Source organism: Primulina eburnea, chromosome 9 (assembly GCF_022965805.1).
Source record: "Primulina eburnea isolate SZY01 chromosome 9, ASM2296580v1, whole genome shotgun sequence".
Lineage (NCBI taxonomy): Eukaryota > Viridiplantae > Streptophyta > Magnoliopsida > Lamiales > Gesneriaceae > Primulina > Primulina eburnea.
The window spans coordinates 32,561,463-32,580,228 of record NC_133109.1 but is presented as its reverse complement, the minus strand read 5'-3'; the positions used below and the strand labels follow the sequence as shown (position 1 = coordinate 32,580,228).

Here is an 18,766-nt window from a genome sequence, read left to right as displayed (position 1 = left end):
ATGACATTTTAAATAAGATTTGAAAAACTACATGAAAAAATTTGTATAAATGCACAAAAATATAAATTATAAAAAAATGCAAAACATTTTTTTTAAAAAAATATTGTAATAAAATATGATTGGAATTTTATAAATTTCATTAGAAACCCTTAAAAACCGGTATATAAATAAATTTTAGCGTTTTCCAAATCCTTCAAAAATATTTATAAAAACTAAGAGAAATCGTAGAATGTGATAAGTTTTTTAATGATTAAATGTCAAATTATAACTTTAAATCATTAAAAGCAAAAACAAAAAAACATGTGAATCATACTTCTAACTTTTTTAAAAATTATAGAAGTTATAATAGAAATGAACGTTCACAATCATATCAAAATTCTTCCACCAAACTAAAATCTAAAAAATACTTTCTTGAAACTCCTCCGAAAAATCCTTCAATCTTTGACCTACTTGATCGCTTGATTTTCCCAAAAAACCAGACAGATGAGATTCGATTGTGCACCACGCGGTATAACATAGATGGACACGTATTCACAATTTTCTATAATATTGGAAAACATGACAATGGCAAGATAAGATTTTTTTTTTCTATTGAAGAAATCCTTGTATTCATTATATAATCCGCAAATCATACAAGCTGAAATTTAATATCTTTTCAATTATTGGTCAAAAACTACATTATTTTGGTTGAACATCTCTTTCCATTAATTGCGCGAATGAAAAAACGAAGTTAAAAAATCGCGTGAGACGGTTTCAGAGTCGTATTTTGTAAGACAGATCTCTTATTTGGGTCATCCATGAAAAAATATTATTTTTCATGCTAAGATTATTACTTTTTATTGTAAATATCGGTAGTGTTGACCTGTCTCACAGATAAAGATTCGTGAGACCATCTTCACGAGAGACTTACTCAAAAACAAAAGCTTTTAAAAACAGGCAAAAACTTGTGTGAGACGGTCTCACAAGTCGTATTTTGTTAGACGTGTATCTTATTCGAGTCATCCATGAAAAATATTACATTTTATGCTAAGAGTGTTGCTTTTTATTGTGAATATCAACGTGACTGACCCGTCTCACAGATAAAGATTCATAAGACCATCTCACAAAAGACCTTTTCTTAAATTAAAAGCATTTGTGTAATGACTTGCTATAAAATTTAAAATTTTAATTAATCATTCTTTAATTATATTAAATTTAACTAAATGAAGCATTAAAAGCTAAAAGTAGAATAAATGGATGCTCCACAAAAATGAACATCAACAAGTTGTCCTCGAATTACATTTTTCCGAGACCGTAAAACAAAAATTTACATCCTCGAAAAATATCAATCTCAGACGTATTTTCGCCGTTTAAATCAATAAATTATCGAAATAATATATATTTATTTGAATATAAATTTTTGCAGTGCTTGTCATCCTCAACAACCCTACTCCACATGAAACATTAAAGATATCAATAAATTGAGAATTTGGGACTTAAATATTGTAAAATGTAGATGAGCCAGATTGTAATAATAATGGTAAATAAAAAAATGTTATGGGCATTAAATTATGTGCATGATCGTGTGAAGACAATCAAATAATCATTCAATGAAATCTTGACATTCATTAAAAGTAGATAGTGATCGTGCCATCCATGCATCTCCGTACTTTGATCCCTTTGCTACTACACTAATTAGTTATTACTAAAGCCATTTGCTTATCTTTGTACTTTATTCCATTTTCCATATTAATGAAATGAAATTTCAGAAGAAATATCATATAATAATATAAATTCCTAGGATCAAGCTTTTGTCACTATATTAAAAAATATATATAATTATTAGTCAAAACACAATTTTATTTCTAACAACGTAGAGTGTACTTGTTTGAGAACTAATGAATTGCCTGCGAGGGATGTGTATGTCCATCTGTTGATACGATTTTGATATCCCGTGTAGACCAATCTTATTATTTCTTTATCATCGGCTTTGTTCCCAACAACGTTAATAATAATCGTTAAGATTGGCATAATGAATCTTGACGAGTTCGATGAGGTGTGTGTGTATTTGTTGGTGCGAATTCATATCCCACAAGAGACAATATTAATTGTTAAGACCGACGTCACTCTTTTACGATCTACCTAATCAACCAGATCAAACAACGCAGCGTCAACAGCTTGACGAGAACTTCCCAAGAGTTCTCATCTCATTATTATTATTATTTTTTAATGATAAATTCATTAAAAAGTAGGTAAAAGTTTATACGGATACAAATACACTGGGCATCCCCAGGGACAATCTAAGAAAAAGACAATCAGTATTACAATTTGAACAACTCAAATACCACTACCGAAATTAAATCATATGAATAGCATTTGGCACACTTCTTAGGACATGAATCTTGATCTTCACTATCACTCCTTCGATCTCCGGTTCCTCATTCTCGAAAATTTTCCTATTTCTGATAGTCCATATTTGGTACACCGTTGATGCAAGAGCAACACAGCGCATCTTGTTGAGGGCCGAACTTCCTCTGTACACACCTCGAAATGCCGCTAGCATAGCATTTGGAGATCCCATGAGTTTCCGCATTCCAAGATGCTTAATCCAACATTCCTAAGAAGTACAAAAATGCTTATTTGAAACTTGAATACATAACTTAGATTTCAAACCAATTGTTAGGATCAATAATTTATCACTAGGCAAAAAACTATAAGTGTTACTTAAGACGCAACTTTATTTTCTTATACTCATAGTAGCACAAAGTGCACCTACTTGGGTAATAATGGGTCAGACTGTTAGGTCCTTGAATTCGGGGAGGTGCATGTCTGTTTGATGTTTTCTTATATCTCATAAATATATGTCTTGTCATTTCTCTACTGGCGGTTATGTACCCAGTAAAGACAGTATTATCTGTTATGATCCGACGTCACTTTTTTACGATCTACATAGACAACAAGATTAAGCAGCATAACGTCAACAACTCGATGCATGAAAATTTCACAGGAAGTCGCTTTTCACAGTATTACTCGCGCTAATATATTAGCTCAACATAAATATTTACTTTTAAGTTGAGGTACAAAATTTTTAGTCCATCAAAATTCTAAATCATTAAAAAACGAATATTAAATTTTCACTTAAAAAAGCAATTGTTAGTGTTTCTCAACCTTGATTTTGCTTGTGTTTTTATTAAGAGTGGATCTCATGTGAGATCGTCTCACGGATCTTAATCTGTGAGTCGGGTCAACCCTACCCATATTCACAATAAAAAGTAATACTCTTAACATAAAAAGTAATACTTTTTCATGGATGATCTAAATAAGATATTCGTCTCACAAATACGACCCGTGATATCGTCTCACACAAGTTTTTGTTTTTTATTAAATTTAATTAAAATCTCAAAGCTAGTCTCATACTAAGTATGATTATTCTTATTCAAAAGTGATTATGATATTTTGATAAATAAATGAAAACTCTTCTTTACACATTTAGCATCAATATTTTATTTAATCCAAAATTACTATTTAAATGAAGAAAAAGATTTGTTATCTGATAAGAATATTTTTGTTATTTTGTTAAAAAATAATAACTAAATAACTTATTTATAAACATTCAACCTTGAAAATAATTCAGCTTTTTACTTTTATCAAAACATCACACATTCCTCATTTTTCCAGTTTTTTTAATAATCTCTAAATCTAATCAATTTTATAACAAAAAATATATTTTTTTGCAAACATTTGTTTTATCTCACTCGAGCTTGACTACGATGTACATCCTCAATTCACCGATGATTATTTCCTCAGCATAGAAGATACTTAAGGACATACATGTAATATTGTCGATATATTTAATACATATTCATTAATTACGTTTTCATTTGGGAAATTTGATTACGGGTGTGAGTAATATGAAATTTAAAATAAGATATGAGATATTCCATATTGGATTTGGATCTTCTAATACATTTTTTACACGAGATGATCTCGTGGACATCACACCATTTGAGTTAAATTTAAAAAATTGTCAGATTAAACGATATGATCACATAATACACATCAATTGGTGATACACTGCAATTGATGCTGTGTTTTTTTTTTTTTAACACAGCAGAGGATTCACATCTATATTTTGTGCAGAGATAAAAATTTGTCACATGGGCATGTGACGAAACAGCTGTGTTCACCCCGCATTCAACACCCCCTGCTGCCAACTCCTTCCCAAATAATTCAACAAGAGAATACACACACATATATATACGATTTTATATATGTATATACAGTATTTATTTTATTTGTTTGTAATTTATTTACTCCATCTCCTCACTGCCAATCCCATTTAGCTTTGGATCGATCCCTCCCTCTCCCTCTACTTCGTGTCTACAGTATCTCCTCTCTAAAATGGAAGCAAAAGAGCCGCGGCTCCTCAAGAAGCACATGCAAACGATATAATTTCTACGTTAAATTTTGAACATGAAAGACCACGACCACCTCGTCAGCTCCAAATGTTTTTTCTTCATCTTTTTGTGTCATCACCAGAGTCTGCGGCAGAAAATCTTGATGTGTGTGTTCTTTTTCTTTATGTTTCTTCTCCCATCTTCGCAGGTTTTTTCAGCTTCAAATGAACTTTACAGGGACTCTAGCCAGCTAATTTCCTTCAAGAATTCACTCATTGACCCCACCCAACTTCAATCTTGGCAGCCTACCATTTCTCCCTGCAGTTTCATTGGTGTTTCTTGTAAAGATTCAAGGGTTTCATCCGTAGACCTTTCTAATTCTCACCTCAGTGCTGATTTCTCCTCGGTTGCGAGTTTTTTGTTAAGTCTTCAGAATTTGGAGTCCCTGGTTCTGAAGAATGCTGGTATTTACGGTTCAATCTCTTCTGTTTCGAGTTTTTCGTGTGGGAGCTTCTTGAGTTCGCTGGATCTAGCTGAGAATGCTATTTCCGGGAGTTTAACTGATATTTCAATTATTGGGACTTGCGGTGGATTGGTTTTTCTTAATCTTTCCAAGAATTCTTTGGACCCCCCTTTTGTGAAGGATGTTACTCAAAAAGACACTCCCTTTCCGGGGCTTTCCTCGTTACAAGTTCTTGATGTTTCTTACAATAATATTTCTGGGCAAAATGTGGTGCCTTGGCTTTTATCGAGTGGTTTTTCTGAGCTGCAGCTGCCTGTCTTTGAAGGGTAACAAATTGGCAGGAGATTTACCTGTGTTGAACTCCAAGAATTTGGTCTATTTGGATCTTTCCACGAACAATCTTTCCACCTATTTCCCCTCATTTATTGACTGCTCCAACTTGCAACACCTGGACTTGTCTTCCAATAAATTCCATGGTGATGTTGAGAATTCGCTTTTAAAATGTGGGAAGCTGAGTTTTCTTAACCTCAGCAGTAACCACCTCACAGGCTCGGTTCCACAGCTGCCTATGGGGAGCATACAGTATCTGTATCTCGGGGAAAATGATTTCCTGGGTACTTTTCCTCCGAATTTATCCGATTTGTGCACAACACTTGTGGAGTTGGATCTATCTTTTAATAATTTTACAGGTAACGTACCTGAGAGCCTTGGTGCCTGCTCTGCTACCTTGGAGCTTCTTGATATCTCCAGAAATGATTTCTTTGGTGAGATACCCATTGACACGCTCTTGGAATTGAGCAATTTGAGGACTTTGAGGATGTCTTTCAATTACTTTACGGGACCTTTACCCGAGTCTTTTTCGAAGATGGTGAAATTGGAGACTTTAGATGTGAGTTCAAATAATATCTCTGGCTTGATTCCTTCTGGGCTTTGCCAAGATCGTAGGACCAGTTTGAAATGGTTTTATTTGCAAAATAATCTGCTCACTGGCTCGATACCTCAGAGTTTAAGTAATTGCTCACAGCTGGTTTCTCTTGATCTTAGTTTAAACTATTTGAATGGAACCATCCCACCGAGCTTGGGGACGTTGTCGGATCTCAAAGACGTGATCTTGTGGTTGAATCAACTCAATGGTGAAATCCCACAAGATTTCATGTACTTGCAGAATTTAGAGAACTTGATTCTTGATTTCAATGACTTGTCTGGATCCATACCAGACAGTCTTAGCAACTGTACTAGGTTGTATTGGATTTCGTTGTCTAATAATCAGTTGAGCGGGGAAATACCAGCTTCTTTAGGCCTTTTAGGCAATCTAGCGATTCTGAAACTTGGAAACAATTCGCTAAGTGGAAATATTCCAGCTGAGTTAGGGGATTGTCGCAGCTTGATTTGGTTGGACCTTAACACTAATTTCTTGAACGGGACGATCCCTCCAGAGTTGGCCAAGCAATCTGGTAAAATTGCAGCAGGATTGCTCACCGGGAAGCAGTTTGCGTATATCAAGAATGATGGGAGCAAACAATGCCATGGAGCCGGGAATCTGCTCGAGTTTGGAGGCATTAGGCAGAAACAGTTGAGCAGGATTTCGGCCAGATATCCCTGCAGTTACAACAGAGTTTATAGTGGCACCCTTCAGCCAAATTTCAATCGCAATGGCTCGATGATATTTCTTGACCTGTCTTACAATGAACTGGAGGGAAATATTCCGAAAGAGCTGGGTTCCATGTACTACTTGTTTGTACTTAACCTAGGACACAATGATCTTTCTGGTCCAATTCCTCAGGAACTCTCCGGCTTAAAGACTGTTGCTATTCTTGACTTCTCCTACAATAGGCTGAATGGTTCCATTCCTCAGTCACTGAACAGCCTCCGCTTGGGTGAAATCGATCTGTCGAATAACAATCTATCGGGAATGATACCGGATTCAGCTCCATTCGACACATTCCCTGATTCCCGGTTTGCAAATAATTCAGGACTTTGTGGATACCCTCTTCCCCGTTGTGGGGCGGGATTGGGTTCAGGAAATGGCCAGCATGAAAAATCTCACCATAAGCGCGCGTCCATTGCAGGAAGTGTTGCAATAGGATTGTTATTTTCCCTCTTCTGCGTGCTTGGATTGACGCTTGCTGCTATAGAAACGAAGAAGAGGACAAGGAAGCAGGAGGCAGCGATCGAGGCTTACATGGAGAACCACTCAAATTCAGCCACAGCCAACAGCATATGGAAAATCAGTGCTCGTGATGCATTAAGCATCACCCTCTCAACCTTCGAAAAGCCTCTCAAGAATCTCACTTTGGCGGATCTTCTTGAAGCCACAAATGGCTTCCATGATGACTGTCTTATAGGCTCAGGTGGATTTGGAGAAGTGTACCGAGCCCAGCTAAAGGATGGAACTATCGTGGCTATCAAGAAACTGATACATATCAGCGGCCAAGGTGATCGGGAATTCACTGCCGAAATGGAAACAATCGGGAAGATCAAGCACAGGAACCTTGTTTCCCTCCTTGGCTACTGCAAGGTTGGAGAAGAACGCCTCTTGGTCTACGAGTACATGAAATACGGAAGCCTAGAGGACGTTTTACACGACAGAAAAAAGATCGGGATCAAGCTAAATTGGGCTGCAAGGCGAAAACTCGTCATTGGATCAGCTAGGGGATTGGCTTTCCTCCATCACAGCTGTATTCCACACATCATTCATAGAGATATGAAATCAAGCAATGTCCTAGTCGATGAGAATTTTGAGGCCAGGGTGTCAGATTTCGGAATGGCAAGGCATGTGAGTGTAATGGACACTCACTTAAGTGTCAGCACATTGGCTGGAACGCCAGGATATGTACCTCCCGAGTACTACCAAAGCTTTAGATGCTCGACCAAAGGGGATGTCTATAGCTACGGCGTGGTTCTACTCGAGCTGCTTACCGGTAGGAAGCCGACGGATTCAGTCGACTTTGGGGACAACAATATTGTGGGATGGATGAAACAGCAGGCTAAAGTGAAGATACACGATGTTCTTGATCCCAGGTTGTTGAAAGAAGACCCGAGTTTAGAACTAGAACTTTTACAATACTTGAAAGTGGCGTGCTCATGCTTAGGATGATCGGGCATGGAAACGTCCCACAATGATCCAAGTTATGGCTATGTTCAAGGAAATTCATGCCGGATCCGCCGTCGATTCATCATCGTTAGTTACAGTAGGTGATGGTACTTTTACTGAAGTTGAAGGTGTAGAAATGAGCATACGAGAAGGAAATGCATTGAGTAAGCCATTGTGAAACCGGAACAAAGTTAGTGAGGATTCTTCGATGAATGTCAAGAAGCATGGGATGCACTTGAATTTCTACTTGGGAAAAATTCTTGCGCTTGCGACATAGTACTAGTTTCTTGAAAAGAGAAAAATCTTGTTATTATATTCAACTTTTGTAACACTTTATTGTACATATACATATTGAGTTTGAAATCTATTTGTTAAAAATCTCAAATATAATTGAAGTAGCATAACTCATTTGTGTGATCATGACTATTCAGTTGAGTTTAGTAAGCATATACGGTCAAAGAGATGCCCATCCTTTTAGTTTTGAAGGCTTTTTTAGAAACTTAGCAAATATATATGAGAATAAGGCCTGTTAGATTTTCTGACCTCACTATGACAGTGACAAATTAGATTATTTTCTTATATACATATGTGTGTATTCTTATTTCTTTCTACTCCAAAAACAAGAGTACATATACTTTACATAAATTTATCCTACCACTCAATCCGTCACACAATTAATAAAAGGCAAAAATTTGTGTAAGACGGTCTCACAGATCGTATTTGTGAGACGGGTCTCTTATTTGGGCCACCGATGAAAAAGTATTACTTTTTATGCTAACAGTATTACTTTCTATTATAAATAATGATATGGTTGACCCGTCTCACAGATTATGATTCGTGAGACGATCTCACATGTGACTCACTCTTAATAAAAATTGTCATGTCGTAGCTAGTTGGCCTCAAGTCCCTTTTTAGCTACTTGGCTGAAATTCTCTCTTATCATCTCATTTTCTTCCATTAATTAATTCCAAATTTATAATTTATATAAAATCAGTTAATTGTCAAAACAATGTCTCTAGCTCTAATTATGCTTTGGGATTTAATTATGTTTGTAGGCCACCCCCTTCATTATTCATGCTTTTGACAACTTTTATGTTCCACCCCCTTTTTGTTTTGTTCCTCCCTGTATCTATTCTAAGTACTTGTATTATCACTCAATTATTGCAAAGGAGATTGTAGTATATTATTATTTTATTTGACTGAGGTTAGTTATTTATGTATTGGATGATTGGATCTGCTTATTGTGATGTCAAGAAAAACAATTTTGTGTTCTAAGGAAAGTTATATATATATACTGAGACAGAGTCAGGTTTTTATTTCTACCTGGGTTAAAAAATTTAAACCATTGTTGAGCTAATATTGACAACCGGCTACTAGAAAATAAGACAAAATATTATGTATGAAAAATATCAAGAAAAAACAAGCTACCCGGACTACCGTCTGGGCGGAGCAACACATGGCTCCGCCTTTGTGTGTGTATATATATAAACAAGTAAATATGTAATTGGAGATATAATTATGTTTAAATAAGGTTGGTAACATGAATATTTTTAATTCTTCACACACACATATATATAAAAAGTTTAAAATATAATCTAATAGATGTGATATTTATGAATCACTAAGTGGTCCTTAAGGTCTATTGGTTTTATGTGGGCGTGTGCACGTGCACGTGCACGTGTATTCGGCACCATGCTCAAAGCAAGTTCGCTAAAAGTGGTCACATCTTACTTTAGAAGTTAAAAAAGTTTTTTTTTTTAAAAAATAAAATTATAAAAGTATGGTCAATATTTTTTTATTTTATTTTTATAAATTTATATCACACTATAAAAATATGATTTTAGCATGATAGTAATATTTACTCATAATTTTGTCATCGTAAAACTTACTAATCATTTGGATTCAAATTATCGAATTTATATATTTGTCTAATAAAATCGAATAATATAAATGTTGATATATATATAATCCAATAATTAATATTTGACAACATAGAGAAAAATGTTCAAGATATAACATAAAATAATCCGTTACGAACCCAAAGAGATAAGGAAATGCCCGATTGATTATTAAGGCTAGAGCTAAAGCGAACGACGACACACACACACAGATGGACATCATCGTTTTTGTCATTAAAATAAGAGATCCTTAACGACTTAACAATTTTCAGAGTTTAAGGTACAGCCAAGAGTACTCATTCATTAGATGCAACCACAATTGGTCACATACGTGTGTTTTTAGTTGGTTTTAAAGACTTTGCAACAAAGGCATATAGTTGATGATTCCGAGGCAATAAGGTTATATGATTGGTAGTCATTATAAGGGAATGATTATTAAATAATCATTCCTTATCTTACGTTTTTTTCTTTTTTTTATTTAATTTATAGGTCCTTGATTATGCTTGAAAGCTCTCACTGTTATTGGTGTGATTAAATATCTCTCTAAAAAATTGTGATAATTTATAATTATTGAATATTGATCATGATAAAATTTTATATTGACCATAATACCCTTGAATTATCTTCTTCAATATAATATGAAAATTAAATTAGTGAAAATTTAATAATTAATTTAATATTTAAATTTTATTATATTTTTTATAAATTAATTTCATATATTTTTATTATTTTCAATCACTTTAAAGAAAATAATTGTAATATAAATCTATCTTAAATTAATTTTTTTTTAATTTATAATCTTGTTAATTAATTCTTTTATGAAAATAAATATTTATTAAATTCAAATTTATTTTGTTTAATGATTACCATAATATTTTCAAATATATTTCTAATAAATATATTTCAATTAATTTTAATAAATATAAATTATAATTATAAATATTTAATTATCTATCTAATTATTTTAAAATATATATTTAATTAACAATTGGGGTATTTTGGTCATTACAATAAAATTTACAAATCATCATTTTAAAATCATACCAAACACCATGTTATTTATCACACCATACTATTAATTCATATCTCTCATTTTTCAATCACTCTAGTTACTAATCATTTGCTTATCTCATCACACGTAACAAACGGAGCATAAAGATCCATGATTATTTTAGTATAGTTAATAATCCAAGTAAAATTTGCAAGTTCTCGCGAACATGTGGCCCCGTGTTTTGCAAAAATTTAGACAAAATTTGGGGTTCATGGATTAGATATACTTTTAGAAGCATTATAGGTTTGTCCCCTCCCAATTTACTGTAAGCCTCAAAAAAATCTTTGATAGCCAACCTTGTCTCCTTCCCTCTTCCACATATTCTCACCCTACCAAAAGATTATTGTTTTATTTTTAGAGGCCACATCATATATATCGTGTGTGTCGCGTAGATATTTACATGCGAAATTTCTAATGTATTTTTAATTTTTTCTCACTGTTTTTACTCTAAAAATAGCGGTTGTTTTTTTTTTAAAAAGAAGTTATATAATGTAACAAAGATGGACCGTAGGCTTGCTCAACTCAGCTTATATTCATATACTACTACTGATAATGAGTTGTATGTTAGTCCATTATGGGTCGTAGTCCATGACCATGGATTGATACTTATAAAATATCTCACTTTTAGAAAATGATTACTTTCATCTCCCCACTAGTAGTGGTGCATGAGCATGAGTTGAGTCTTATGTTGAGCTAATCTACAGTCCATGATCGTTACAACTAGCTCGATTCGTACCTACACTGTGAGAATCTAAGTACTTGAGTCTGGAGATCTTGGTTCAAGTGTTTAGTAGGCTAAAAATCACTTTTTCTGAGATATTTTATGAGTGACTGGACATGAGCTACAGCCTATGCTGAACCAATCTATCACCCATGATCAATAATGATATGAACCTAGTCTTTATGTTAGAACAACTTGCACCATGGTCGTTACTCGTTACAATCACCAATCAAGAATTGAAAAAATTATAATTACATCCATTTTTCCATTTTCAAAAAACGTCTATTTTGGTGGGTCCGGGTGGAGCCCGCATGTCTACAAATTTAACAAGTAATCCGAGTGACTTAGATTTATGCCACGTCTGCAAAAGATACGAAATATACAAATAAGAAGGATAAGAAATCGTTGTGCCCCCCCTAGAAAGACAAGCGATTTAGGTCTCGACTCTCGAGCCATTTTTTCCCCCGGAGACTTGAACTTATTATTAAAATTAAGCTATCCTATTATATCCACTATCATTATATAAATTTATATCTAGGTAGCTTATAACATTGAGTGGATGTCATCTGAGACCGTCTCACGGATCTTAATCTATAAGACGGGTCAATTCTACCGATATTCACAATAAAAAGTAATACTCTTAACAAATTAAGAGATCCGTCTCACAAATACGACCCATGAGACCGTCTTACACAAGTTTTTGTCTATAACATTTACACATACATATAAAACACATAAGAATCTATGTTTCCTATCAAAAAAAAAAATACGTAAGAATCAAAATTTCTTTGCGGTAATATTAATTATAGTATAATTTCGGAGTCGTACAGGAACAACGATACATCTAACTCAAGGGGCAAATTCGAGTTGGGGAAACCAATATTTTACCGGGGCGAAATGCAAGAACCCCAAAAAATTAAGAGGGTGATTACAATTATACTCGACAGGGACACGTGTCATATGCGAGGCCAATAAGCCGTGGTTCACGGGCAGCAGACATAAATCGGGCAGCGGGTGGGGCAGCTGAAATCATTGTAACTTTGAGTTGGGCTAAGAAGCTGGAGCTGCCCACGTGAGATTGCCAGACGTGGGCCCTTATTTACTAAACCCGGCCCACTTTATGGATATGAAGGGACAGTCCTCCACTAACAAACACGACTTAAAGATAATGACACTGTTATCGCTCCTCCCTTCTCAATCAATATCAAATATAATCTTTATTTCTTACATTGTTCAGTTTTCTTTTAAAATGTGGGATGAAATGCATATAATCATTATTTACTGTTATTTATATATAAAAAAACTTATGCTCGACATAAACAGTGTAACTGAAATATCTCGTTTTGATCGCTCTCTCTATATGGAGAGTATTGATCTCCAATAATTTATTTATTAGAAAAAAACATAAATAAATTTTATTGTAGGACTGAATGCATGCATGAGAATCATTAGGTTGTTGAGAGGTAAATGAAACTGGCTGTGTACAAATAAAGGACTGGGCCACATACCTGTAGAGGTGGACAAACTACCGGGCCAAACAACAATTTCAGGCCCATTTAAGTCCTTACTCGGTAGTCCATGAGGCCTGGTCCAATTGCCCATCAACGTGACACCCAATTAATTTCAAATGCTGACAAGCTTTATTTGACTATTTTTTGAGACTGTAATGAAAAAACATAATTAATTTATTTTCAGACATTTTCACAAATGTATTAAATATTCTGTGTTGAGATTTGATTTTTGTTTCTTCAAAAACTACTTAATAATACTTAGCAGAGTAAACGGCCTTTGGGTATGTATGCACGCAATACATATTCTATCCACACTGTGCCCGTAAATTTAATATTATTAGATAAATTATTTTATAATAGCTTTATTATTATTATTTAGCTCGTTATGAACTTATAATAACAATTTTTTTACGTACATACAATATGCACACAAATTTATTCTTAAAAAATTTGCCCTTCCCACCATATATCTTTAGTACAAGCATAAAAACTCCTACGAGATCCAATGAGTTAACTTGTAAGAGATCTTCGGTCCGATTAACTCATAAAAAATATTATTTTTTTTTATGTTTAAAGTAATATTTTTTTATTGTGAAAGTATTATTTTTTGTTAGTCATGTTAGAAAAAATATCAAGTATTATATATTTATGTCAATTAAAATTATTAATTTTAAATTTTATGTCAAAAATATTATATTTTTCACTGTTAATAACAACATATTTCATAAATAAAAAATATATAAGTTAAGACCAATTGAAAAATGAGATATAAAAAATATATTACATCTTTTGTGAGTTTTGACATAAAAATTAATAATTTTCATAAATAATTTAAATAAAAAATTAATGTCACAAAATTGATTGATCACATAAGTTGTTATGTAAAAAATATCAACACATGAGCATATTCATCCGTGTTTCTTCTGTCTTTTCTTTCTTTCACAGCAGGGAGCACATGCATTTTGAAAGTTGAAACTGTGGATCCTGTTCATTTTCTTAAAAAAGAATAGAAAGTGCAGTCTTTTTAGCAAGAAATTGAAAACATTTTGCTGCTATCAGATGGAGGACGACCGCAAGGAGGTAAAACTAAAAAGGGTCTTTATTTGTTTTGGAGGACTCTGTTTCTGTTAATGGATGATAATTCAAATCTCAGAAGGGTTCGACGCATTTTTCGAATATTTCGTGTCATTGCAACCTTCATGAAGGAAGCTCTAAATAAGTAGTTCAAGTTTTGTGCTTTGGCCCTGTGTCTTGGTGTGTGCACAGTTTAGCGTCGAGTTTTTGTTTTGGGATTATATTCGAATCCCTGTTGTTATTGCTTTTTTTTTGTTGCTTAGGCAATATTCGAAAATCAATGGGATATTTGTACGTGCTTACTTTTCTTTCTTTCTGAAGAAGAAAAATTCTTTAAACTTATCTCATGTACTGAGAAGTGCCAACTTCATGGAAAAATCTTAACTTTATCATTTCTATGCTTTAATCAAGATCTTACTGGAATTTCAAGAGAGCCTTTTTTGCTTGTAATTAGAATTACAAGGTTCACTCGTTTGATTTTTAAGTGTCATTAGCTGAAAGTTCTCTATTTTCCACAGAAGAATTCACCATGGCTCTCTGTGCCACAATTTGGCGACTGGGATCAAAAGGGACAGTTACCTGACTACTCGATGGATTTCTCGAAAATCAGAGAAACGAGGAAACAGAACAAGAGGGATCCATCAAGAGCCAGTCTTGGAAATGAGGAAAAGTTTTCTTTAAACACAAGAGATTTGAACAAACCCCACGACGATGATCATCTCCATAATCATCAGAATAATTCTCCAACAGTACGTATGATCCTTTCCCCATCTTTAAGTATGATTACATTTTGCAGCGTCGAAAATGTGTATCTTTTGAGTTTCGTGACAAGTAGTTGCTACTTAGGATCATTCAATATCTAATCTGGTATTGATTGGCCAACTCTAGACAAGTTCTTTACAGACGCTGATAGAACGTAAAAGAAGGTAAATGATGGAATGACAGTAGATGATCTTAGAGATAATAATTGTTTTCCTTAGCGTTTATGTAAATAAGCCATTATAGAGAGTTTGATTCGATTCTTGCGCAGGATGAATGCTTACTAGCATTAAAATGATATGAAATAGATGAGAGTTTGATTCTTGCTCCGTATCAAACTTTAGATCAACCAACCAGCCGTATAGAATTAAAACTTAGAATTGCTTGATGATTTATGTTCGTTAGGACTCAATCTATCAGCTATCTAGAATGGCTTCTTAATCTTGGTGGAAACGTGCTTTTTTGCGTTGGCTCAATTTGTTTAAAAGATAGCTATACTTTTGAATTGAGATGCTCTTGTTGTTGTCATGAAGCATTCAATTGTCATGATTTTAGTGCATGTGATCCTAGATCATGTACCATAGGACACAAAATATTCAAATAACATGCAAGAGATGGGTGTGTCCTTGATGAAGAAAGCAACCTTGGGTACGAACTTGCTAAAGTTGAAAAGTATCCTGTTACATCTGGACCACCTTAAAGCACATGTGGTTTCACATGGAATGTATGTTATCAGGTACATATAATATTGAAGTAGAATGAAGCTCATTTTGGACTCTCTTTATTTTCACGAGGCGTATTATCGTCTCACATGATAATTATTTCAGTTTCATTGTTTATTTGAATCGCGATTCTTTAAATAAATTTGCAAGTTGATGTTAACTAGAAAGAAATGATATCTTTTTTTTGTATTATTTTAGAAAGAAATGGTATCTTTATAAAGATGGCGATTTTTATATCCAATGCCAACCTGATCCCATTCAATAAGATTTTGTATTATTTCTGCTGCAGGCAAGGAGTAACGTTTTCAGCTATTTCAAATGTTGCGTCTTCAAGGCCTGATAACGTCGATGAAATGCTTGCTGCACTTTCAATCTTTTGTGCCCTTTGATTACTATCGTTATTCTCGAGTTTAAGGATTTTTTTTAAAAAATTTGTTATTTATTACTTTTTTGGCAACAGATACGTTACATTAAAATAATTTGACAAAACCTTGTGTGAGACAGTCTCACGGGTCGTATCTCGTGAGACGGATCTTTTATTTGAGTCATCCATGAAAAAATATTACTTTTTATGCTAAGAGTATTAATTTATTGTAAATATTGGTATGATTGACACGTCTCACAGATAAAGCTTCGCGAGACTGTCTCACAAGATACCTATTCAAATAATTTTAGTATTTTATATAGTGCCACAAATATTATAAAAAACAAAACATTCACTAATTGATCCCTTCCCATCATTCGTAACCATAGAAAAATCTGAGTTACTTCAATTCAATAGTAAATGGCGTTCTAAAAATATGACGTATTTGGAGCGAATATAAAAGACAGTTTCCGCTCCACCACACGAGAGAAAGGATATCTTATCTTCTGATGAATCATTGCAGATATAAGGCGAGTCATCGGTTGTGATAAATCAGGTGACCCAGTACACACTTTTATGTGATAAGTCATGGGACGCGCGGATCAGCACCAAAAGACAATCAGACGGATGCATTGGTTCGGACGGGAGGGTGTGCAAACTTTTGGTCCCACTGGTTTGGACCGGAGGGTGCAAACTTTGTTTTTTCGAAAATAAAAATTATTTTCCAATAAATTTTGTCCAAATAAATTAAATTAATATGGTGAAGAGACAACATCGGACCAGATCGATCCAGGCCAGGCAGCCGCGCACATGTGTTTTATCGAGATTTAACTTATATGTGTGTTTCCCTTCCAAAAAACTAAACTCCTGCTTGAAGTTAATAAAGAAAATTATACTTGGCTTCATGTCTCAACGTGAGACTAACTCCCACTTTCTTTCGGTAAGTACTCGCCACTTATCTAACAGTTTTTCAGCCTCACTTCGCTAATAACACAAAAACCTATCAATTTCCTCATCACATCTCGTCGAACACAGTTCTACGCAATTCTTTGGCCAATAAAATCAGCTAAAAACCAAGAAACGAACGAAAGCACTTCCTGAAGTTAAAAGAAGCAAACATCGACTGAAAAAAAAACGATCAAAATCTTGATCATTTGCTTCTCAATAAATACAAGGACATTTTTCGATCACCTCATCTTCGATGTCTCTAATCTTCTGCATGACATTCGCCGTTGTTTGCGCGACGATTGGAAACGAGGAGCTATGGACGACGACGTACAGGGTTCAGGCAGTGGGAATAAGCCTTCAGGTCGGATCTAAGACCATCTCCAATCATGGCACCACAATGGTGTGGCACCATTGTGGTGCCATGATTTTTCACTCCAATCCAGCACCAAAACTGGCGCTGGATTGGAGCAGCACTAGAAAATGCTCCACATGTGGCGCAGCAATTTTGCTGCGCCACAATTTTCTTTTTATTTTTTTTTTTGTTTTTTTTAGTTTTTAATTTGATTAATTTAATATAAATGTTTAATATTTAATTAATTAATTTTTTTTGAAATTTTAATTATAAAATTTTTAATATTCTGATTAGAAATTAATTAAGTGTAAAAATAAAAAAATAAAAAAAATAGATTAAATTAATAATGCGTTAAAATGGTACAAATTACGAACAAAAAACAACAAAAATTACGAACAATAAACAAACTACGACAACTAACAAATCATAAATTTATGAAACAGTATAGTAATTCGAATATTTAATATTGTATTTTTGTTGTATTGTTAATTTAATATCAAATGAACGAGTTTTTTTCAATGATATTTTGATTTTATTAAAATATAATTTGTATTAAATAATTGTACGTAAATTAAATAATTATTTTTGTTAATATGAAATAATTAATTCAAATTTCAATATAATTTAAAATATTTAAATATATAAATTATAATATTTAAATATCATTATATTATCAAAGTATAAATGATTAACATAAAACAGAAATATTAATATTGAAAAAAAAAAAGAATATTCTTGGAATATTCTATTGTAGTGTAAAATGTAGTGCAATGTGGTTGGAGATGATTTTAGTGTAACACCAATGTAGTGCAGAATGTAGTGCGGTGGATTGGAGATGGCCTAATACTCTGGTCTAGCCGGAGTTCGGGTAAGCAAAATAAACCCGCCCAAATTCTTCTCCTATTGGGGTGAGCAGGGCTCCTAGGCCCAGTTACTTATTGAGCTATTCTTAATGGGCCTATGCTCTGCTTTTTCAAGTGAATGCCTTTTAATTTTCCTCATTAATAAATATTAAAAACATTCTAATTGTATATAAAATTTCACAATTTAAATTGCCATGTAGTAGGAAAATTTTATTTAGTTTGGATTAATATTTTGGGTCCTTCGATAAATATTATGAAAAATAATTTTGATGAAATATTGTTGACCATAGATGCCCAAGAAATTATCTGATAGGACTGTCACATGCTAATATATATATTATTTAAAAATTGGTAATATAGTATTATATATGAAACAGACTATAATAATAAATAAATATGTTTGTGGCACTGGCAAATTTGACAATTTGTCCGCGGCCACCTAACGCGTGAAATGGGATGATATTGTTGAGGTTGGACATGTGAAAATATCACAACTATATATTATAAGATTAAAAAAAAAATTGTTCCAGTTGACAAGGTTTGGTGAAAACTCCACATCAAAAGTTGTAA

At 33.5% G+C, this 18,766-nt stretch overlaps 2 protein-coding genes across 3 annotated transcripts; both read left to right on the top strand.

The window, feature by feature from the left end:
* The first annotated feature begins 4,242 nt into the window (after positions 1 to 4,242).
* On the top strand, positions 4,243 to 8,317 carry LOC140841781 (brassinosteroid LRR receptor kinase-like). Its single transcript, XM_073209444.1, is given in 3 exon segments — positions 4,243 to 5,148; positions 5,150 to 7,930; positions 7,932 to 8,317. Coding segments are annotated over 3 exon segments (3,657 nt in total). The 5' UTR covers positions 4,243 to 4,452; the 3' UTR covers positions 8,112 to 8,317.
* Positions 8,318 to 14,004: 5,687 nt separating this feature from the next.
* On the top strand, positions 14,005 to 16,247 carry LOC140840591 (uncharacterized). 2 transcript variants are annotated; one of them, XM_073207773.1, is made up of 4 exons: positions 14,005 to 14,194; positions 14,707 to 14,937; positions 15,532 to 15,671; positions 15,959 to 16,247. In XM_073207773.1, exons 1-4 carry the CDS (start codon positions 14,174 to 14,176, stop codon positions 16,056 to 16,058), a joined length of 492 nt encoding a protein of 163 aa, XP_073063874.1. In that variant the 5' UTR covers positions 14,005 to 14,173; the 3' UTR covers positions 16,059 to 16,247. The 2 variants fall into 2 exon arrangements, with proteins under 2 accessions (XP_073063874.1, XP_073063873.1); XM_073207772.1 differs by having other exon boundaries at positions 15,532 to 15,683.
* The last annotated feature ends 2,519 nt before the right edge of the window (positions 16,248 to 18,766 follow it).

Coding starts and splice junctions, on each gene's coding strand:
- LOC140840591 (XM_073207772.1), top strand. CDS start 14,174: ATGGAGGACGACCGCAAGGAG. Junction 14,195..14,706: donor TGGAGGACGACCGCAAGGAG/GTAAAACTAAAA, acceptor TATTTTCCACAG/AAGAATTCACCATGGCTCTC. Junction 15,684..15,958: donor CATGGAATGTATGTTATCAG/GTACATATAATA, acceptor TTTCTGCTGCAG/GCAAGGAGTAACGTTTTCAG.